The sequence below is a fragment of the Quercus lobata genome, chromosome 2, assembly GCF_001633185.2.
Source record: "Quercus lobata isolate SW786 chromosome 2, ValleyOak3.0 Primary Assembly, whole genome shotgun sequence".
NCBI lineage: Eukaryota > Viridiplantae > Streptophyta > Magnoliopsida > Fagales > Fagaceae > Quercus > Quercus lobata.
In genome coordinates, this window is record NC_044905.1 from 27,794,058 (window position 1) to 27,818,539 (window position 24,482).

At 32.5% G+C, this 24,482-nt stretch overlaps 2 protein-coding genes across 2 annotated transcripts; both read left to right on the plus strand.

Moving 5' to 3' along the window:
* Positions 1-2,369: 2,369 nt before the first annotated feature.
* Positions 2,370-9,540, plus strand: LOC115975182 (probable lysophospholipase BODYGUARD 3). The gene is made up of 4 exons (XM_031095874.1): positions 2,370-3,606; positions 4,001-4,329; positions 5,865-6,064; positions 8,971-9,540. Exons 1-4 carry the CDS (start codon positions 3,027-3,029, stop codon positions 9,293-9,295), a joined length of 1,434 nt encoding a protein of 477 aa, XP_030951734.1. The 5' UTR covers positions 2,370-3,026; the 3' UTR covers positions 9,296-9,540.
* A 14,114-nt stretch (positions 9,541-23,654) lies between these two features.
* Positions 23,655-24,236, plus strand: LOC115962278 (AT-hook motif nuclear-localized protein 29-like; the record flags this gene model as incomplete). Its single annotated transcript, XM_031081187.1, has 1 exon — positions 23,655-24,236. A coding segment is annotated over one exon (582 nt), but the record flags the coding sequence as incomplete, so codon positions are not given.
* Positions 24,237-24,482: the final 246 nt, after the last annotated feature.

Sequence of the window (24,482 nt, forward strand, 5' to 3'; positions counted from 1 at the left end):
AAATCTTGCTCCAAATGCCCTTGTTAGCTCCTCAAAAGATCTTATTGACCCCTCCTCTAAAGCATCAAACCACTGCATAGCCACAAGCTCGAGGCTGGAGGGGAAAACCTTGCACATGAGGGCTTTATTGCCAGAATGAACTGCCCTCTTTTGATTGAAATGGCTCGCATGCTCCACATGGTTAGACCTTCTGTTGTAAATGGTAAATGTTGGCTGTGAAAACCGGTGGGGAAGCCTGGCCTTATTGATTCTTCTAACAAAGGGTGATTTAGAAATTTGTAGAAGTGCTTTACTCATCGCATCATTCCCCATGCTATGGTAAGATGACCCTTGCTCGCTTTTGTACTTGCCTTTTTCTAGTTTATCCTAGTGTGACGATGCTGAGAAGGACTCATTGGATGGAGTTCTTGACCTATGGCAATATGAGCGATCCCTACTTCCCCTTGATCCATCACTTGATGAGGGTGAAGAACTCCTATCATGCTCCTTTCGCCGCAGTTTATTGTGCAAGTGATCTATCTCAAGCTGCAACTTTCGAGTCTCTTGATCATGTGAAATATGACTTTTGGTCCTCAAGTGACTCCTTTCTGTATGTTCAGTGTGATAAGACTCTACCATGACACTTGGTGTATGGTGCCTGTCTCTCATTCGCTCCAAATTTACAAATTAATTTTCCCTTTGTGAACCAATAGACTCCTCTCTATTTTGCTCCAAGTTGGCCATGACTACTTAGGATAAACCCATAACAATACTTTTTCCCACAAACGGCGCCAATTGTAAGGACATAAAAATCAAATAGCCCAATCCCACTTAGAATAGTAAGGATTGTGCAGCTCAACTAGGCCCAAATCAACAGATATTTGTAAGAGAGTAGGTTAAACAAAAAAGGAAAGGGCTTAGCCCGAGGACAAAAATAGGGAGAGCTTCACTACAAATCAAAGTTTACGTATATATAAGGCTTATCACAAGCTTGCCCGAGGAGGCAATCTTACACAGAATTATACACTGTTCACTTTCTTCTCTCAATGCTCTTGTTCTAGTTTCTCTCTTTCCTTTGTTTTTCTCTGCCTCCCTTTCACTTAGAAGTTCCTTTTCCTTATATACTTCTCAGCCCTTTACATCTTGGCCCTCCATCTCCACCTATCCAGGCTCTCACTATGACACTTGTCCCCTTAAACTTCTGTTGAAGGTGGTAGAAGGAGTTGGTTAGCTGTGGATTCTACTGTTCAAGTCACTTCCTCATCAATGCAGCTAATAAAGCTGTTGTCGGTCATTTAATGTGGAGGCAGTAGGATAACTCTCACTGGAGACTTCCCCTACTTTCCATGATTCTCTCTCTACACCTCATCCTCCTCATTTGGACTTCCCAGTAGTCTCTTGTCTCTTCCCCTCCCATCCTCGGGTGGATCCCCTCTTCGGGCTTATGATACCTTAATAATGACGATAACAGCTTATTGAACCTTTCCTTGGTCCCCGGGCCCCCACATATATATTGCATCAATATTAACCACTAGTTAGGCCAAATTAAGTACTAATAGTGGATTTTTACTAGTTATTGTATTATTTACAGGTGTTTAATTCCTTGATCTTCAATACAAGTACTCCCTACTTGTAGTTGGCCTAAATATCATACAGATAGAATATGACAAAACTTAAATACAATACTTTAAGTGTTGTTCTTTAGGTTCACCTCTTAAAATTCAGTCATGTAGTTACTTAACTAAAAAATATACTTCCATCCCATGAGAAAAAATCCATATAGCTGAATTTTAAGAAGGGAATCTAAAGAATAGCACCTAAGTCTTGCTTGATAGAATATATGCATCTTACATTTATTACTATAATTTAAAAGACGGTCGTGATGGGCTTTGTAACCTAAGGGGGATGGGAGTCATGTGATTACTATAATTTAAGTGTTGTTCTTTAGGTTTCCTTTTTAAAATTCAGCCATGTGGTTACTTAACTAAAAAATATACTTCTATTTCATGAGAAAAAATCCAGATAGCTGAATTTTAAGAGGTGAACCTAAAAAACAGCACATAAGTATTGTCTGATAAAATATATGCATCTTACATTTATTACTATAATTTAAAAGACGGTATTCATCAAAAAAAAAAAAAAAAAAAAAAAATTAAAAGACGGTGGTGATGGGCTTTGTAACCTAAGGGGGATGGGAGTCATGTGGCTAAGACAGCGTGCAATAAATGCTCTAGGTTTGGAGACGTATTTTGTTGAAAAAATGATAATAATAATTTTGACATTAATGAGTTGGGCTATTCTTAATTATAAATATATAGAGAGAATGAAATCTAACTAAGTGGATGAGAAAAATGCAACCTAGAATTTGTGAAGGACAAGATAGTAGCCCTTTTTTCTTCTCTTGGCTTTAATAAGAAGGAAAAGAAAGAAGGAACACTTCTTTCTGTCTCTTTCGTAAACAAAATGTCATTGGAAGATGTAGTATAGAAACGAAAAGCATAATTGTTAGTAGGCTATTTTTTTTTTTTTTGAAGAGTAGAAGATATACATGTTTCTTCACCTGGGGGTTCAACCACCACCTAACCTTTTCCTAGGCCAACAAACGATGTTAAATGATACAATTAATTCATTTATCTGTACTACCATCTGTTAGTGTGTGTCTCAATCTCTCTCAATCTCTCTCTCTGAACATTAATCTTTAAGAGAAGCACTCCCACACTCTTTCAAGTGCATGAGACATCATTAGGGAGTGTGGTACCAAAGAAGGTTGGAAATGGTAGGTTTGTTTCCACGACCCATTTGCCAGAAACACCTAAAGAACCCAGATTTACATTCTTCTGTTGTGTTTCTCATTTGGGTTGCATAGGGATTTTCTTGTTAAAAGAAGAGAGAGGGAGCTATTTACACTGAGAATCTAATAAGCCAATATGGGTACCTTCACATTTTCCTTGTGACCCACCCTCTCTCTCTCTCTCTCTCTCTCTCTCTCTCTCTGTTGGGTGTTTATTTCCACTAATATTGTGTGTTCCTGGTGGTTGTTCTGTGAAATGGCTGTGATGGGCAAAAGCAAATCTGTTTTAATATTAACTGGGAGAGTTATAAACGAGGCTGTGAGCTTCATTGTCTTTTCTGTTCTAGACCTCATTGATTTCCTTCTTTGTTATGTTTACAAATTAGTTGATTTCTTTATTGAAGCTGAATGGAAACCATGTTATTGCTCGTCTGGCAAAGAAGTCATCACTAGCAGTGGCAAAATCTTGGTTTCAGAACAAGGTGAATCCAAGATTGTTTGCCTTAGTTCCACCAAGGTGCAATTGGAGGAGATCTCAGACACCCTTTATACACGTCCTTCTCTAGTGTCTGAGGTCTCAAATTTGACTGTGACCGAACTCAAAAGGCTCAAGGTTGATAAGACCTTTGTGCAATCTTGTGAGAAAATCAAGAAAGGTGGCACGGTACGTTCATCATTCACTGTAAACTCTTCCCTTGTTGAAATGCTTCAAGGAAAGATGGGGAGGCAGCTATTACATCCCATTCCAAGATGGTCCGATTGTGATTGTAGCTTTTGCAACTCTTGGACCTCTTCTTGCAAAGAAACTCTTTTTGTAAGGGCCGAAGGCCCCAAAGGTAACAATTTATTATTTATGTTAGAATAATAGTTAAATAATTAATTTTGCATAATTTCTTAACGCGATTGAATTTTTTGTGACAAATATTATTTTATTTTGGTTTCAGAATAGATGGGTACAAGTTCAAATATTATCTTCCTTTTAATCCATATTTAAAAAGTTAAAATGGTTAAACTTTTTTTTTGGTTTAACTTCATTTATTCACACGGTATAACTTTTTGGAATATACGGTAGTTTGTCATTTCACTAATAAATACGTAGGTAAACCTACTTTGTTAATGTCCTTTGATCGTTTTTAAGCTAATGGTTAAAAAGTAATCTGATTAATTATCGCTAATGATTCTTCTTTATAAAATCTATATCTTAAAGTTGGTCTTTGCTTATGATGTCAGAAAAAGCACAAGAAGATGTGTTGTTCATTCATGGCTTCATTTCATCATCGGCATTTTGGACAGAGACATTGTTCCCGAATTTCTCAAGTGTTGCTAAATCTAGCTATCGCTTGTTTGCCATTGATCTTCTTGGATTTGGAAGGAGTCCTAAGCCGACTGACTCCCTCTACACGCTAAGAGAGCATTTAGACATGATTGAACGCTCTGTCATCGAACCACATCAAGTTAAATCCTTCCACATTGTGGCTCATTCTTTAGGTTGCATTTTGGCTCTAGCACTCGCGGTTAAGTACCCTGGCTATGTGAAATCCCTAACCCTTCTTGCACCGGTACATTTCTTTATCTATACTATTATTTAAAGGACTCCTCCTGTTTGGATTTTTCATTTTTTTTAGTTCAAAAATGCTCTATCCTATGTTTAAGTAGAGAAAAAAATAAATGACAATTTGGTAAAAATACAACTTTAACTCTTACTAAAACATGACCTAAAAATTAGAGTCATTTTCCTGTTAATTTTCAAATTGTTTTATTTACTTATAAATTATAAAATAAAAAAACACGGTTTTTTTTCTACAAAATAAAACCACTAAAAAAAAAAAGTCTAGTTGTTAAATTATTTATTTCTGACAAGGAATCGACCATTTTTTAATTAAATTAAAACCTTTTGAATACAAGTCTTTTGTTTCATTTTGGTATTCTGCTTTATACTCCACCATCAACCACAGCGTGTTTTATATATACAAAAATATTTTCTTCTAAAATAACCAAAATTTTTTTTTAAAAAAATCATACATGTCAAATTATAATTTATGAAATATAAAATAGAATACAAAAAATGGCACAAAAAGTTTGTATTTAAAATGCTTTGTCTTATTATGAGTGTTTCACTTTATCTTTTACCAATCACAGTTTGTATTATGTAATTTTTTTTTTATTTAACAAATAATTAAATTTTAAAATGAAAAAAAAAAAAATCAAATGCATAACATTTCATAGTTTATAAAATATAAAGTGAAATACTAAAAATGAAATAAAAAATATTTATTTATTTTATCTACCTTTATTTATGAGAAATTATTACATCCATAGTATAAATTACAATCCTTATATCATAAGGGGCGGACCTCACGAGAGACTCATAGATGAGACTAATTCACTTGTGAGTGGAGGAATTCGTCGGCAACAAATAGTATTTTGTGATTTTGACATATTAGTTTTTTTTCTTTTTCTTTTTTGATGTGACATACATGTTAATCATCTCTTTAACGTTAGATAATATTAATACATACGCCGCATGTAGGAGATAATAATAACAAGATAGACCTAATTAATAATTTATGTTAACCTAGATAATATATTAGTTTATTCATGGTTTATCAAAAAATAATAATAATAATAATTTATTCAGGGGAATAATGCTTTAGTGTCAAACTAATAAGGTCTCCCAAATTCCCAATTGAAAGGTCTGCTGTCCGACCAACTGTCCAAATCTTGGGGCGGTTATTAGGCCAGGTGTCTTAGAACTACCCCCAATTTCCACTTAATTCCCCTTATTGGGACACGAACCTTACCTCTTGTTTGGAAAGTGGCACTCACGCCATTAACCATTCATACTTAACCAAGATAATATAAAGAACAGTGATATGCAACAATATTTTCGCACAAAAAATTCTAAATAATGAGTTGTTATTGATTTTCATTTTGAAACAGTCAAGAAAATTACTTTTTTATTATGTATTATTAGCATCTTGCAACATAGAATATGCAGTGAAATCGTTATAAACGTAACATTTTTCTAATATAAATCGATATTGAAAATTCTTTCTGCATGATATGTATGATCATTTTTGGTATAACATGGCAGCCATATTTCCCGGCACCAAAGAGTGAACAAGCCACACAGTATATGATGAGAAGGATAGCACCAAGGCGTGTTTGGCCACTGATTGGGTTTGGAGCTTCAATGGCATGCTGGTACGAACACATATCCAGGACTATTTGTCTTCTCATATGCAAAAACCACAGGTGGTGGGAATTTCTTGCCAAACTTATTACTAGAAACAGGTAATTGTTCAACCTACCACCTTAGACTGTGTCAATGCTCACTCAACCTCTCAAATTCTATACATTAATTTTTGAGTACGCCATGTAGTCATGTGCATATTTTCATCTAGAGGCTTTCCAAATCAGCGCAATTTCTCTATTTTATAATCCAACTACCATAGTACCCATCCAAGATCCAACCAGTTCTTTACCTTATTTTTTTCTTGGGGTCAAAACGTCAAACTCAACATATAAAAACACAACCAAAATATGTTTTTATTTTTTTTTTAAACAAACACCACTAACATTTAATGCAAGAACAATATTTGTTTGACAAAGTTTAGTTTCAAAATACTTTGAATGTATCTTCTCTAATTTACTACGTAAAGACTTATAAGACTATCCATCTATATTATTTATACAAGTCACATGGCTTATTTTAAAAAATCATATGATTAAAACTACTTGTGAATTATTATATGAACTGTCGCATAGTAGATTGGAAAAATATAATTCCAAAATTGGTTTGGATCTAAATTTTTTCCATGCATAGGTTTATTATTAATACAATTATAGGCTACCTACCTCTAAATGGATCATATTAGAAACATAACGTACTTTTTTTTTATTTTGTCCCTCACGCTCGCTAGCTAAACCTTTTTTTTTTCTTTTTTTTCATTTAGGTCAGTAAAGTACTTCTCTCAAGATCAAAAGACAATTATCCTCACAACTCACAATGGAAAATCTATAACTCTGCAATAAAAAATAAAAATAAAAAAGATCATAAGTAAGATTTGTCCAAGATATACTTTTAAAAGAAAAATTATAAGAACACATTCAAATTTACACTTAGGGTATGTTTGAGATCCGTTTACTTTTCTAAAATTGAAAACATTTTACTGAAAATTTGCTGAAAGTACTGTAGATAAAGGTAAAAGTTAGCTGAAATAATATGGTGGGACTCATGAATAGTACCATAAAGTGCAGTAGGGCCCATGAATAGTAACAAAAATAAGTTGAATAGTAAAATAATTTACCAAAAATAATTTTGCGAAATATACACTTAATTTCACAACTTGTTAATATGTGCAATAATGAGTGATAGACATTTTCTACTCTCTTGTACTTTTAGTCGACATAATACTTTTAGTCGACATTACACAAATTAACAAGGTGTGAAATTGAAGTGAAATTGTATGTTAACAGGACCATCTCTGATTCTTCTCTTCCTCCTTAGTTTTGTTTGTTTAACGAATTTCCCTTCTACCAAACAAAAATTGTCGTGAGAGTTTAAAGATAGGTGTCTCATCTTTACTCTTGAAATGGCCGTGCCCGTGCCCCGGCTAGTACAAAGAAAAAGATAGTAACAGGGGAGTTTCAATTAGTGGGGGCCAAGATCATAATGGTGTTACTGCATGTTGGTACTCGAACATCAAAGTCATATTGAAATTGACAAGACGATATAATATGGGATGAAAGTATACAGTTCAGATATTGATTGGTACACGGCATAATAGACAAAAATATAGTTGGCTTTAATGGTTTGAAGAAATGTCATTTTGATCTCCTTTTCAGGTAAAGAAGAAAAATATAGATTTTTTTTTTTTTTTGGCTGAGAGAAGAAAAATATAGCTCTGAACTCTAATTTGAGGCCATTGGAAATGAATACAAAATTGGGATAAGGGGAGTTAAACTATTCGTGAAAAGATAGTCATTTATAAATGATATAAGAATTTTTTTTTGGGAGAAAAAATGATATAAGAATTTTAATAATAAATATTCCCAATTTTGTCGGTCAAATTGTTTATTACACTATTACTCACATTTATACTTGAGTTCAAATTTTTATTTAATGAATTTAGTTTATGTTTCATATAACTTATTTTATTTTGTTTTGTTTAAAGTAGGTTGGATAAAAGTATAGTGGTATCTATAAAATATATTAATTATACCTTAGCCAATATATGAATTAAATGTTTTCAAATTATTTTTTATTTTATAAATTTCTTTTCGAGGTATATGATTCACATATGTGTATTTTAATTTGATCTAAAGTGAATAGAGTGTAGCTTTAACCCACAAAGTTAAAATACTAGATTCCAACCAAAATTACAAGTGTGTAAATTGTAATTAACTCAAATAATTAATAAAAGGAGGAAATTAACATTAATTTAAAAAACTAAACATATATGAGGTTTAAGTGATATGAGAAACATAATGGAAGGAAGTATCAAAGTTTAAGTGATTCAGCAAGGGATTACTTGAAATATACATGTTGAAGTGAATGTCTTAAAACATATAGAAAATCTAATTTCCCCATAAGCACAATGCATGTGCCTCTTGAAAAAAAAAAAAAAAAGTTTTACCAATCTTACTATAAAATGTATAAAGAAATTAATAAATAAGTGATACAAAATATTTTATTTTTTATTTAAATTGTAAAAATTATGACAAAATTTGAAAGATTCATACGTCACTTTTTTATCACATTAATTTTATATATATCACACGATTTTTCTATCACTTTCATCACAAATTAATAACACGTGTGTTTGTGATCGATGAACTATTGGTTTCATATGAATCTACCAACTTTTATTTGACATAATCAATGGCACATAGTAAATATTGTGTTTATAAGAAGAAAAATTGAGGGCACACCCGTCACATTACTACAGTGGCTAAGTCATAGTTCTTTTCCACTATTTGGGCAGTTTTAGGTGAAATGTTGTTCAGACTTCAAGCGTGAATCAAGACACATGGGGACAGCCCATCAAATTTGGTTGTTCATTTATTGTGCGTTGTTGGCCTTCCCTTCGATTCAAACTAGAGCTTATTGACAAAGACATCTATCTAACATTGTCATCAATCATTTAATTATTATGATTTTCTTTAATTATTATTATTTTTCTTGAAATGTTTTACAGGATTAGGACATTCTTGCTCGAAGGTTTCTTTTGCCACACCCACAATGCTGCATGGCATACCCTTCACAACATTATTTGTGGTACCGCTAGCAAAATTGATACATATTTGGAAGCAGTTCGAGACAACCTAAAATGTGAGGTTACTATATTCCATGGCAAAGATGATGAACTTATACCAGTTGAATGTAGCTACCATGTGCAAACAAAAATACCTCGAGCTCGTATCAAGGTGATTGAGAAAAAAGATCATATTACAATTGTTGTAGGAAGGCAAAAGGCATTTGCTAGAGAACTAGAAGAAATATGGAGGAATTCAAGTGGTTGAGACCAAATTATAAGTGTAATAATCTACTACTCCTTTTAATATTTATGGCCTGAAGTCACCATAAGTTTCTATCCAACCAAAAAAAAAGTGGATAAAAACATGTCCTGAGGTTGGCAGAATATTTATTTACTCCTCCTTCAAGTGTGTAGTCCCTCCATGAAATTATTACCAGTGTTCTTGGAGTTGTGAAGTACTTACTTGTAACAATGTTAATTTGATAATGTTAAAATGAACATTATATCAAACAGTTGTCTTTTTTTTTTTTTTGGTTACGTTAAGTTTTTAAAGGGACTGTGTATTTGGTTAGCTTGTATGTTGGTAGTTTATTAGTTGAAAAGTAAGAGAAAATATGGGTTTAAACAAATAAGTTGGCCTTAAACAAATAAACCCATAATAAATACCACTTGAGTCAAGAGAATTGTGGTAAAAATTGTCATTTTGTTTATGAGAAAAGTCAAGAAATGCTCTAAGAGCATAGATTTATTTATTTATTTTTATTACTAAAAATCTTGTAACTCAATTAGTATTCATTTCTTGATTTCTCAAGAGAGATATTTGGAGTTTAAAATCTCATATTTCTAACTAATAATAATAATAATAAAATCATTTTATATTTTATAATGAAAACAATTGTCGGTTGTTTGGTTTTCTGTTTTGTTTTTGAGAATCAAAACAATTGCCGTATTAGTATGTCATAACTTTTGTTTTGGGTCTTCCCACATAATAATTCCTCCTATTAATTAATTCTAATTGTCTTGAAGTAATTGTCTTGTCAATTTGTGATGGTTGAAAGGTTGAAACAGTAAATCCCAGCCACATTAAGCTGTTCATGTAGACCACATCTTATTTATATGGCAGATTAACAGCCGCGCTTAATAAATGAAAATTTTAGTACTTTCTTTCCCATCTTGCTGCCAAGATGTGTGCAATTTCTTCTCTAATGCCTTTATTGATTGAATAATTATAGGATCATATACTTTCATAGACCCTTTGCCACAACTTAACAATAACGCTTCATAAATGAGATTTTTAATACTTTCCATACCTTCTTGCTGCCAAGACGTGTGCAACTTCTTCTCTTATGCCTCTATTGATTGAATAATTATAGGACTATATACTTTCACACATCATTTACCATAATTGAGTAATGAAGAAAAGATTGTAGATCTATGTAGAAGTAACATATAGTCAATCGTAGTCTACCACATAAAACAATTGTGATAAATAATGTGTGAAAGTGTGTGGTGCTAAAATTATTGTTTTTGATTGCTTATATAGTATCAACTATAAAGACAAATAGCCAAAGGCCTTGTAGCTAAATTGGCATTTCTCCATGTACAAAGTGTTTGAGGGTCTAGGGGGGAAAGGGTTCGAGCTACGAAATTAGCAGCATGTTGTAATTATCTCTAAAAAAAAAAAAATAAAAAAAAATAAAAAACTACAAAGACAAATTAAAAAAATCAAAATCTCAACCTTCAAGAACCATGAAAGAGAGAGCACACAAAGATTTACATGGTTCGACTTCAACCTAATACTTCAACCTAATAGCCGAAATCCATAATGTGAAATCTCTTGACAGCTACATATGTCTCTTAAATACTTGTAGTACAATGTACCAAATGTAAGGTTTATATGCTAGAAAATACTTAACTAACTCTAAATTAACCATAGACTAACCTAAGATTAACTAGTTTATTCTACAAATACATGAGTCTACAGTTGGTTTAGGCTATTGGGGCCATAATATATCTAACATCTCCCTATCTACATATCCAAAAATTAAATAAATAAATAAAAACAATTACTTTGGCAAAAACGTTATAGCAACAAAACCTTAATTCTAAATTTTTTACATTTGACCTTACATTATCATCAAAAATATTAGTCAAGGTCAGCACAAGATAAAAAATCTATTAAACATTTTTCTGATTATCTTTTAATTTATATATATAATATTTTTTCTAATTAAAGATAAAGATTATTTTTTTTTGAAAGAAAGTCCCACGAGCCATCCACCATAATTAGGTGGGCAATACAGATGAGTATACAGCAACAACATCATAAATTGGTGAGGAACAGAGATGAGTATACATAAAGCAGCAACAACTAGAAGAAGAAAGCCTTAGAGTCAGAGATAGATCGTATGGATCCCACAAAAAGAGGTGGCAAAATTGTGAGTCAAAGTATTTGCTTATCTGTATCAACAGAAGCCGACCAAAAAGAAAACTAACCAAAGAAGCTTTTTGTGCTTATATGCAATTTTATGCATAATAGGTCATTAAGCTGGCGTGTTTTCATGTGCTATTTAATTTTTATTTCGAGTTTAACATCTACACACACTACGTAAAATATTGTTGATTGATTTTTTTGGGGGAAAAGATGATTGGATATATATATATTAGAAAGTTCAATATTATTTTATATTATTCTTCACCCCCAAAAAAAAAACTCTTATCCAAAAATATTATTTTATATGATAATATCTACATATGGGTATAGACAAGGGCGTAGCCAGGATTTTTCACTTGGGGGCCGAATCATGTATTTATAGGTTAGTCATAACTCATAACCAATAACCATATTTTATTATTGAAATATAACTATAACTATGATGATAATGTGAGAAAAAAAAAATATAACTATGAGGAAAACAAATTGGTGATATGAGAAAAAGATCAAATTGTGTGGAAAAAAATGATGATTGTGGAGATAATGATGAGAAAAATAAATATATTAAATTTGAAGACCAAGAATGAGAAAGAAAAACACACCAATTCAAGCAATGCACATTGCATTTCACAATTGTAAACAATTTGTATTCTTAGAAAAAATAAAAAGAAAGGCACCTGGAGGCTAGGGTTTTATTTGGTTTTGGTATAAGTGTGTGTTTTGTTGTGGTGTACACTTGAGAAACTAACTAAATATTGGAATTTTAAATAGCTAAATGCGGTCATTGCTACATTTTAAAGGGAAAAAACATAAAAACTAACACTAGACTAACATTTGTGACATTTTTTAAGGAAAGCCATAAGTTTTCATTATTCGAAAACAAAGCAAAACAACAGTAAAAAATAAGCATGAACTGTGAAGATGGTGAACATCCATAGCTAATTGGAACTCTAAAACTAAGGTTCTTCTATCCAATAGTTTAGAAAACTCCAGTTTTTTTGGCATGCAATACAAGTAGATGAACTGTTTGGTTATCTTTTCTTTTAGTATGATATGATTTAAGTTAAGAGTAATCTTGCCTCTGTAAAAAAATTTGGAGGGGCCAATCATTATATTTTGTAGGGGCCTAATTTATTTTTAAACAATACTATAAGTGTTTCAAAACTTGGGGGGCCCCCAAGGCTTTATGTCCCTCCGCCCCTGGGAATAGGGTGTCAAAGGGTAAAACTTACCTATAATATCTTAGTGGTATTAAATTGCCCCTGGGTATAGGGTGTTAAAGGGTAAAACTTACCTATAATATCTTAGTGGTATTAAATTAGATTCCTTGATGTTATATTGAGTAATGAAGCACAAGTAATGTAATTTTTTCTATAAATACAATTTACTTCAATGTAATTATGTATTTAAATTTAATTAGAAATTTTAATGTATTATACCTAAAGAAGGCGTATCTAACTAAGTTTTATCCATGGTAGCAACTATTTGTTTACATAATTTTTGAGATAGGTAGATAATGGATGTATGGAAGATGAGGCTCAAACCACATATATGAACACCATAAAAAATGTCTAAAGTTAGGGGTGTGCAGAAAACCCATCGACCCGCCAAACCCAACCCAACCCGATCCGTTGGGTTGGGTTGGTTTTTAAGGCTTGGTGGGTTGGGTTGGGTTACAAAATTTTTTTTTATAGTGAGTCGGGTTGGGTTTGGGTCATAAAATTACAAACCCATCAAACCCGACCCGACCCACCATATTTAATATATATTTAAAATATATTATATATTTAATCAATTTTTTTTTTAAATCAGCTGTAGGGCACTTATATATATATATATATATATATATATATATATATATTTATAATTTAAAAAAAAAACCAGCTATAGAGCAGCATTTCCTCGATTCCTCCTACTAATACTAATTTAATATATATAAAAAATATATTATATAATTATTATTTTTTAAATAACCAATTCTTCCTATCTTATATAAAAGCCAATTAATTCACACAAATTCTAATAAATTACTATTGTTGTTTAGTCATTAGTGTTGTTTGCCTTTAAGGAGTTACATTGATACTAATCTTTAGGTTTTTTTAATATATTAATATTTATATTTTTTTTTCTACTCAATTTAATAATAATAAAAAAAATTGTTAAACCCATGGGTTCAACCCGACCCATGTGGGTTGGGTTGGGTTGGACTTATGTGATGGATTAGGTTGAGTTGAATTTTTTTTGACCCACTATGATGGGTTGGGTCAAAAAATCCCCTTAACCTGATCCAACCTGACCCATGCACACGTCTATCTAAAGTTATCAAATGGACCCAACTGTCTTTTATTTTCTGAATGTTTTGCCTATTGAGTGGACCCCAACTGCTTGTTTACCTAATTGAATGTTATAAACTAATGCCATTTAATCAAACCTATCGTACGCTCAGCTTGTGTTAACTCTAAAGACACGTCTTGGCCCCTCATGCAATAGATCTGCCTTGTACGTCATCACACGGCAATGGGGGATCAGATTGCGGGGTCTATATGTGTTGGTAAGGACTAAGCAGACTGAAGCACTGAGCTATCGCGAGTGCACAGCTAGCAATCGCTAGATTCAGTCATTTCAACTTGGAGCATTTAATAGCAGAGGAGAATTCTAGGTTTTCTGTAAAGAGAGCTCAAGTTCATGAACATGTATCATATCATGAAAATGATGTTCAGAAGTTTATGCCTAGGTGTAGCCTACTTGCTGATGATTTTGGTGAAAACTGATTAATAGAGATCAATCATCAATGTACCACAAGTTGGTTGGCAAATTAATGGAATTTGGGAGATTATAATACTCATTCCCAACAAAATTTATTATAAATTGATGTGCTAAGACTATTATAAATTTTATTACAGAGGACTTATAAATTGATGTGTTAACTAGTAAGCACATACGCATGACAGAATAATTGATGTAGCACACTCACTAATTAACATGTCATGCATGGCATTATAAGATTTTGAGACTTGGCCAGTGGAGGGTCCCAGATTTTATTCATTAATAAATACATAGTAATGTACCCATGTAACCGGTTCTAATGAAAAGAATCCTTTATTTAAAAAATAAAATAAAAATAAAAAATCATTATATAGCCAATGTGACACCAACCATATTAAGTATTAGATAAGTTAATTTGTAAATGATTTATTGTAAAATTGATATTAATTTTAACATTTCCTTAAAGTTAATTTATGCATAGCAGCATATATAGGCGATGACATTCACATACCTTGTAACATTTAGAAATGAAACGTTTGCCTAATGAAGCCGAAACTTTTGCTAGCTATCTATGCAATCACAAACGTAACACCGCTATCAAGAACTTTTTTTTTTTTGAGAATCACTATCAAGAACTTCTTCACCCAGCTACGATATGGTTTAGTTCTTTAAACTTAACTCAGCTTTTGAAATAAGAGTCAACTTTCCAACTTCAAATTAATTTCTAACCTACCTAAATCTGTTATAGTCAGTTTTTTTTTTTTTTTTTTTTTTAATGCAAAATAGTCATGAATTTTTGTCAGTCATGCTACTATTCAACATTCGTACATATATAAATAACTACACAGAATTTTTTTTTTTTTTTTTTTGGTGATTGTAATTAATATGCCTTTATTTTTAGTCGGCACAGCATCTCTGTATATTCCACTTGGAGCGTTTGCACAGAGCCACATCTCCCTTCGCAACGTTGCTGTTTTTTTTTTTTTTTTTTTTTTTTTTTCATAAAAGAATGGGAGGGTTATTCTTCATATATTGTGGTATCAAAGATCACAAAATTAGAGTATTATTTTTTATTTTTTGAGAATCTAATTTATTTTGAAAATTAGAGTATTAGACCCACATATATAGACGAAATGTGCTTGGCATGCCCAAGTTCATAAGCTATTGACTCAATAATAGCAGAAATAAGACACAGGCATGTTCTTGATAACCAACAAACCATTTTATTTTATTTTTAAAAATTTTTGGAGTAAAGGGCATAGTCAAATTGATGCACCACTAATTAATTGATGTACGTCTAGTTTAAGTTATACTTTGGTCCTTGAGGTCCGAACACATGGATTTCTTGGCCAAATCAATTTTTCCCCACATTTTCTATGGAGTTTAAGATATTAAGGATAAAAAAGTGAGTAATGACACAGAAACGCAAACGAAGCAATTTCCCTAATTTGGTTTGGACCGTATCAACCAACTTTGACTGTGTAAAGTAAAATTCAAGGGATTGTTTTTGTGCAAGAAATGAACGATTCAACAGCCCATGTTTAGATATTAATGGACCTCTTAATATCTAAAACGTGGACTGTTGGTTGAACTAGGAAAATAAAATAGAACTGGTACTAAATCATGGTTTTCGTCTACACGACTGGTTTTCATATGGGTTGGTGAAAGAAACAACCTAACAAATACTAGCTGTTAGATTAGTGAATGTGAAGGATTTTGTGCTAATAAACCACAAACCCCAACATAATTTTTAATTTATGAGTGTTATTCTAATGCTTAAATTCTAGAACTACATATATTAAAATCCTAACATATTAATGGCAATAATTTATTGACGAATTCAGTTTCTAAATAAAATTTATACCATGTATTGACTAGTTTTGAAGAATAATATATAGTAAGAAACTGTGCCACTTCATAATAAAGCAGGGACGGAGCCAGGACTTGAAGTTAGGGGGGGCAGTTTTATTGTTAGCTATATGCAATGATTTCGGCTTTCAGCTCTATTACTTAGTTGACAAAGGTTTTCTTTTATTATTATTATTTTTATGTGTGTGTAGAGTGTGGCTTTTTTTTTTTTTTTTTTTTTTTTTTTTGGAGAAAGAAGACCATTTATTCAATCAATCATCAACAGAAACTTCTGTCAATCAATACAAAATTGGAAGCATCACTATGGATGTCCTCAACCCACATCCGTGGAACATGGGATTGTCTGGCTAATTTAGCTAATTTATCAGCTACATTGTTCCCATTTTGTTTTACATGTGAGAATGTAACAGCTTGGAAACTAGATATCAGGTGCCAAGAATCCTCAATCAGATGGCCAAAGGAGGCCAAACAGTCTTCATCTGAGTTGAGGTAGTTTATAATGGTTTCAGAATCACCTTCAAATGTTACGGCCTGAAGATTGAGGTCCTTTGCAAATAGAATTGCCCTTCTACATGCTAGAGCCTCAACGTGTTCAACGGATGGGGGTAAAGCAATTCGTTCTGACATAGCACCAATTACTCTACCTTCATGGTCTCTGATGACTGCCCCTATACCTGCAGCTCCTAGCTCTTGAAATATGGCACCATCAAAATTAACCTTACACCAGGAATTAGGAAGTGGGCACCAATGGACTGGTGTTGGAGGTTGATGTGAGACCGTGGGCATGTCTTGGACCTGATGAAACTCATTGAGGCATTCTAAGGCATCAGCATGGATCTGTGTTCTTGGCAGCGAGGGTGAGCCAGTCCGAGTCGTATTCCTTTTGTACCAAATACTCTAGGCAATAACTGCAAATCTCCCAACCAAATAATGGTCGTGCTTGTTAAGGATTCCCAAAAACAAGTCCTGAAAAGACACGAATTGTTCAGCAATGTGGGGTTTACATAAATCCTCCTGCCACCAAATTTCCTTAACCAAATAACAATCCCAAAGAGCATGTAAAACATCTTTAGGTTTATCATGGCAGAGATCACAATTGGCATTGGTGACTAGATTTCTGCGACTGAGATTCTTCTTTGTTGGTAATGATTCAGAGCAAGCTCTCCAAAGGAAATGCTTAATCTTATTTGGAATATTAAGCATCCAAATGGTGGACCAGAATTTCTTATGGACCAATGAGCTCGATGGGCCTGGTTGATTTTTGCTTGCTGACTTAGCTAGGAGTCTATAAGCTGATTTCGTGGAGTATCTGCCATTTTTTGTTTCCTTCCATATTCTGATATCAGCCGATTGGCGAGAGCTTAAAGGGATGCTAAGAATCTCCCTAGCCTCAAATGGTAAGAATTCTCCTCTGACCCTGTTTTCATCCCAGCTTGCCCCATTTTCAATCATTAAGGCACATACCTTGGCATTCATTGGAAAGAACTTTTGAGGAGAAAGGACTTTGCTGGAATACAAACCGGACAGCCACTTATCTCCTCTAATTCGAACGCTCCTTCCATCTCCAATTCGCCATGAAGAACCCAAGTCAATAACATGTCATGCCTTAAGTATGCTCTGCCACGCATAGGACCCCGTGGTTTTGACCCCCTCATCCATGATTGAGCAAGCTGGAAAGAACCTAGCTTTAAACACCTTGTAGAACAAAGAATCACTATTGTGAATCAACCTCCATACTTGCTTCCCAAGGAGTGCAAGATTAAAATTTTCGATCTCACGAAATCCCAAGCCGCCTTGACATTTAGGAAGGCAAAGCTTATTCCAGGCCATCCAGTGGATTTTTCGTTGATCCCCACTATATCCCCACCAGAACTTTCGTATGAGCGACTCTATATCTTTGCACAAACTCTTTGGTAACTTAAAGCAGTTCATTGTGAAGGTGGGCATGGCTTGTAAGATTGATTTGATCAAAACCTCTCTGCCTGCTTGTGAGAGTAAGAACAAAATTATTTTGTTTAAAGTTTTTTAAAGGACTAAGTTGTTTTTTTTTTTTTGTGGTAAAATTAGTGGATCAGTCTCAAATTTTTTTATTTTTTTATTTTTATTGCCTATTGGTAATTTTTGTTGTTGGGATAATATTTTGGGCTTGTATATTGTTTTTGTAGATTTTAGATCTATAAAGTTTTTTTTTTTTTTTTATGGACTTTAAAAAAGAAAGAAAAAACTAGATCTACAAATTTTTGTTGTGATTAGTAGTTATTAATAAGTAAAAAAATGATGTAAGGAGTGGACCCAGATGCAAACCAATAAAAATTTGCTGCCTTAATAATCTGTAAAAAAGTTTGTAGCTATAGCTATAGCATTTCTCTTATAATGATCAATAAGGGAGACAAAATGTAATTTTATTGAACGAAATTGCTAAAATTAATACCTAAATATATAGTTTTATAATTATATTTAAAAAAAAAAATTTAGGGGGGCCATTTCCCCACCCCCTAGTCCATGAATGGCTCCGTCCATGTGACAAAGCCAGCAATGTTTAAACACATTGAAAAAGGATACAATTCCACTTGAATATAAAGCATTGAATATAAAGCATTGACATGTAAGTAGTAAAGATTCCAAGGGTCCAAATCTAACATGTGGGGAACAAGTATTAAATGGACAACAAGGCTCAAAGAAAGAAGGGAAATTATTGTGTACTCTCGGAATACCATAAATGCGTACTCCCTCCTCTCACATGAATGGTGATAATTTTATTGAACTAAATTGCTAAAATTAGTACCTAAATATATAGTTTTATAATTATATTTTAAAAAATTTTTAAGGGGGCCATTTCCCCACCCCCTAGTCCATGAATGGCTCCGTCCATGTGATAAAGCCAAGCAATGTTTAAACACATTGAAAAAGGATACGATTCCACGTGAATATAAAGCATTGACATGTAAGTAGTAAAGATTTTAAGGGTCCAAATCGTACTCTCGGAGTACCATAAATGTGTACTTCTTTCTCTCACATGAATGGTATTAATTTTATTGAACGAAATTGTTAAAATTAGTACCTAAAAATATAGTTTTATAATTATATTTTTTAAAAAAAAATTAGGGGGCCCATTTCCCCACCCCTTAGTCCATGAATGGCTCCGTCCATGTGATAAAGCCAAGCAATGTTTAAACACATTGAAAAAGGATACGATTCCACGTGAATATAAAGCATTGACATGTAAGTAGTAAAGATTCCAAGGGTCCAAATCTAACATGTGGGGAACAAGTATTAAATGGACAACAAGGCTCAAAGAAAGAAATACCATAAATTCGTAATTGAGGACGGCTCGATATAATTTGAAGTCTAAGATGATAATTTTAAGTGAAAAAGGTTTTTTATAATATATATATATATATATATATATCAGTTATAATTTTTAATTTAAAATTCAATCTTCCTATTTTTTAAGATGCAAAATTATTATTTAAGTTCTTATATTTGGGTTTTACTAATTGAAATCCTATTTGATATTCAATTCATTTGTCTATTCTTCTCTCTTACTTTTTTTATAAAGTTTTTCATATATAAATTAATATTTTCTAGTAAATATTGATAAATAAAATAAACACTATCTGTAATACAAAAATATAATAAAACAAGATTAAAATAAATTTTAAATTATAGAAAAATCAAATCCAATTTATCTAAGATATTATTGCAATTTCACTGAACAATAGAATCACTAATAATCTTAAACTGTCCAAGCAAAGATGAATTGAAATAAGTTTTAATTCTTTAACAATTAGCAATTAGTTGCAAAATTTATGTAACAAGTTATTTCATTTTTTTCAAAGATAAAATCACTTGATATTCAAATACAAATTGATTGAGAATTGAAAATAATAGACAAGTGAATGTTGGTGCCAACCCAGTTACGATATACACCTTTTATTTTATTTTATTATCTTACTAAATACATATTTTGTAGTGATACAACTATTCTCACTCTAATATATTTATGAATACATCAATGTACTTAATTAATTATTCCAATTAATACAAGTTAATTAATGTTTTTTTTTTTAATACAAGATAGGAATTATATTTTAACCTAATCTAGGTATATATGTGTGTGAAAGCTCACTTCTAGAGACTTGAACTCCGGCTCTTACCTCCCACACCCCACAAGCATTTATATTTGTAGAGTGATCGTTGCATCAAGGGTGTGCAATGGTATTAATGGGGTTTTTTTTTTTTTTTTTTTGTGCTTTTGTTTTGTAATATAATATAATTATAATATTTTTATTAAATTTTATAAGCCTATTGAAAGCTTGTTAAAAAAAAAAAATTAATGGCATTAAAAGCCCATTAGGCCCAATCCATTCAAGACAAAATAGACATTACCCATATGTAGAGCCATGGGCAAGGGTTTTCCCTTTAGGGTAAGCCAAACCTGACCCGTTCACTGGTCAATGCCTTTTATTTCTTGCCCACTAGGCACACGAGTCTAGTAAAAAGGGGCCAAGCCAGCCCAACTCAGCCCATGGTCTAGCCTTAGCCGACTCTATTTGTAGTTTAGATTTATCCACTCAATAGATTTTGATCAAGATTCTTCTCAAAGTCTTTTATATCGAGTATACAATCAGATTTCGATCGAGAATATTGTTTAAATCTTTTGTAATCGTTCTTCCAATTAATATAAGTAAATTTCTTATTTCTATGTACCTTTTATCAACTTGCATTACTTATCCACTTTTCAATATGCATTTGACTGTCCTATTTTTTCCTTTTTAGAATTGCCCTTGAGAAAAGTTTTGGAAAACGGGCATTATTATTACTACTGACAGCTCAAAAGTAGTAAGAACTAGCTACATTTAGTAGCCATGAATGATAAGAAATAATTTTGGAGAAAAGAACAATGCATCGGGATAGAAATAATTATGGGGTTGCATGCATATTACCAAATTAGATTGCCAGGATATTATATAAAACTAAAAAGCTGATGAATAAAATTATAAGGATTTTACTAATGTGTGTCCTAAAGGCATATAATAGTAAACCAATTTAGGAAAAAATTTATTGGAAATTGAAAAAGTTTTGACAACTTTTTCAATTCCCAATAAAACTTTTTCAAAACTGGATTTGTTAATGTGTGCCCTTAGGGCACACGTTACCCGGACCCAAATTATAATTCACTGTGACAAGTTGAAGATAGCATTTTACTATTCAACAAATCTGACCCATTCCCAGCCACTACTGAATGTAACATGACCATCTACTGCAACACCAGACTTTCAATGAATATCTAATATTGCTTCTTTTGGAAATGCAGCATCATTCTTTTATCTAATTGAAAAAATTGTGAACCATATTCTTATTGTGATAGCACTTATATATGATAGAATCATGAGTCATGAGTAAGTTGTATTACCTCACATAGTTTAGATATTAGATTGGTTCATATATCTAAATTCCATTGCTAATCTTATCATATCATATACTATATATAATAGTAAAAGTTGAAAGAAAGTTAAATCTTGCAATGTCTCATGTTATGCTACATAGGAAAAATACCCACTTAAAAAATAGGCATGTATCAAAAAAATACTCCAAACTAGTCGTTCTGTCATTTTTTCCTTTTAAAAAAGAAAAAGAAAAAGAAAGAAAGGGTACGTCTAATTTGAGTAGAAATATCCAATCAAAAAAAAAAAAAAAAGGGTAGTAATGGAAAAATGCCATGCAAATAAATGGTGATAGTGAAAAACGCGTGTTAGGTCGAATTGGCATTTGATTTTTCAACACAATTAGTTACTACGTAGTTATTATTGTTATTTAACTTACTGCCAGGGTGCTAGTAGAGCCCCAACAGTTAGGGCTATTAGGGAGCTGATTCGTGAGTCTAATCCAGATCTTGTCTTCCTATTAGAAACTAGATAAAATCTCCAAGAGGGCATGGGGCCTTTTTTATGAAGGTTTGAGGCCTTTTTGTATTAGGGGGACTTAAACTTAGGCCTTGGACTAGTCCTAAATACTTTTGGATGGTAGTGATTGTTACATAAGCTCTTAGTATTAACATAAATTAAAAAGAAAAAAAAAAGGGTACGTCTAATTTGAGTAGCAATATCCAATTAAAAAAAAAAAAAAAATTTGAGTAGCAATGGAAACAGGCAATGCAAATAAACGGTGATAGTGAAAAACGCATGTTAGGTCGAACTAGGATTTGATTTTTTATTTTTTAACACAATCAGTTACTACATAGTTATTATTTCCATTTAACTAACTGCTGGGGTGCTGGTAGAGTCCCAATAGTTAGGGCTATTAGGGAGCTAAATAGTGAGTCTAATCCAGATCTTGTCTTCCTATCTAAAACAAAGATAAAATCTCCGAGTGTCAAGAAGATCTCATAAAAACTTGGATAATTTTATAATAGGGTGTGGGGCCTTTTTTTATTGACAGTTTGAGGTCTTTTTGTAGTGGGGGGACTAAAACCTAGGTCTTGTGCTACCCCTAAATACTTTTGGATGGTAGTGATTGCTACATAAGTTCTTAGTATTAACATAAATTAAATAGAAAAAGAAAGGGTACGTCTAATTTGAGTAGCGATATTCGATTAAAAAAAAAAGATTTTTTTTTTTTTTTTTTTTTTTTGAGTAGCAATGGGAAAAGGCGATGCAAATAAATGGTATTAGGGAAAAACATTTGTTAGGTGGAACTGGGATTTGATTTTTGATTTTTCAACACAATTTACTACGTAGTTATTATTGCCATTTAACTTACTACTAGGGTGCTAGTAGAGCCCCGACAATTAGGGCTATTAGGGAGTTGGTTCATGAGTCTAATCTGGATATTATCTTCCTATTTGAAACAAAGATAAAATCTCCAAGAATCAAGAAGGTCTCATAAAAATTTGGATAAATTTTATAATAGAGTGTCAAGCTTTTTTTTTTTCATGAAGGTTTGAGGTCTTTTTGTAGTAGGAGACTTAAACCTAGGCCATGGGCTAGCCCTAAATACTTTTGGAAGGTAGTGATTGTTACATAAGTTCTTAGTATTAACATAAATTAAAAAGAAAAATAAAGGATACGTCTAATTTGAGTAACAATATCTGATAAAAAAAATAGGCAAAAATCACATTTTCGTCTTTATATTTTCACCCAATTTTCATTTTGGTCCTTAATTTTTAATTCCACCGTTTTTAGTTCTTATTCTGAAAAACGTGTCTTGTTTTTGTTCCTGTCGTTTTATCAGAGATGGAAAATACACACGTGGCAAACGGAATGCATTATAGGCATATTAAAAGCTGACTCGGTCATTAAAATAATAATAATAAATGTTATTTGGCATTAAAAAATGTCACGTTAATATCTAAATTAAAAAAAAGTTATTAATTTTAATTAAGTAAAAAAATTAAAAACTAAAAATCACATAAATTGAGATCTAAGTATGTTTTGAACGAGAACAACAAGAAGACAAATATAGATTTAAAAACACAAACATAGAAATTTATTAATAATAAAAAAAAAAACAAAAAAAAAAAAAACGAAACCCCTGAGCTTGAAATCAACCTCACCAACCTCTCTCTGTTGTACGGTCTCATAACCCAGGTCAAGTCGGTTCAGCTCGCTATGTTCATCACCTTCTCAGGCCTGAATTGCACCTTCAGAATCAGACTCAGACTCAGACTCAGAGACCTCTTTTTATTGATAATCCTCAACCTTCCGATTCTCTGGACTCTCCAGACGAAGGAGATCACAAGCATGACTCCGATGCACAAGCCACAAGCTCCGGTGCAGCCACTACAAACTCGAACCGCCGTCCACGTGGCCGACCACCTGGATCGAAGAACAAGCCGAAGCCACCGATAATCGTAACTCGGGACAGTCTGAACGCTCTCCGATCGCACATGCTGGAAGAGTCGAACGCTGCGGACATAGTGGAGAGCGTGTCGAATTACGCGAGGCGAAGAGGGAGAGGGGTTTGTGTGTTGAGTGGAACTGGGACAGTGGTGAATGTTACTTGGAAACAACCTGCGGGGAGTAGTGTGGTGACACTGCACGGTCGGTTCGAGATTCTTTCCTTGTCAGATCTCAAAAAAACCAAACCCCTGAGCTTCGGATCTACCAAAAAAAAAAAAAATAAAACAAACCCCTAAGCTTTAAATTGACCTCACCAACCCAGAATTTTTTTTTTTTTTTTAATTTCTGGGTTTGTGTTTTTATTATTCTTGTTCAAGGCATACTTAGATCTCAATTCATGTAATTTTTAGTTTTTTATTTTTTTATTTAGTTAAAATTAATAATTTTTTTTTAATTTAGATGCTGACTTGATATTTTTATTATTATTTTAATGGTCACGTCAGTTTTTAGTGTGCCAACAGTGCACTCTGTTTGTTACGTGT

What these genes read in the sequence shown, in the direction of transcription:
- LOC115975182 (XM_031095874.1), top strand. Translation starts at nt 3,027, where the DNA reads ATGGCTGTGATGGGCAAAAGCAAATCTGTTTTAATATTAACTGGGAGA. An exon ending in AAGGGCCGAAGGCCCCAAAG is followed by an intron (nt 3,607 to 4,000) that starts GTAACAATTTAT and finishes TTATGATGTCAG; the next exon opens with AAAAAGCACAAGAAGATGTG. An exon ending in AAACTTATTACTAGAAACAG is followed by an intron (nt 6,065 to 8,970) that starts GTAATTGTTCAA and finishes AATGTTTTACAG; the next exon opens with GATTAGGACATTCTTGCTCG.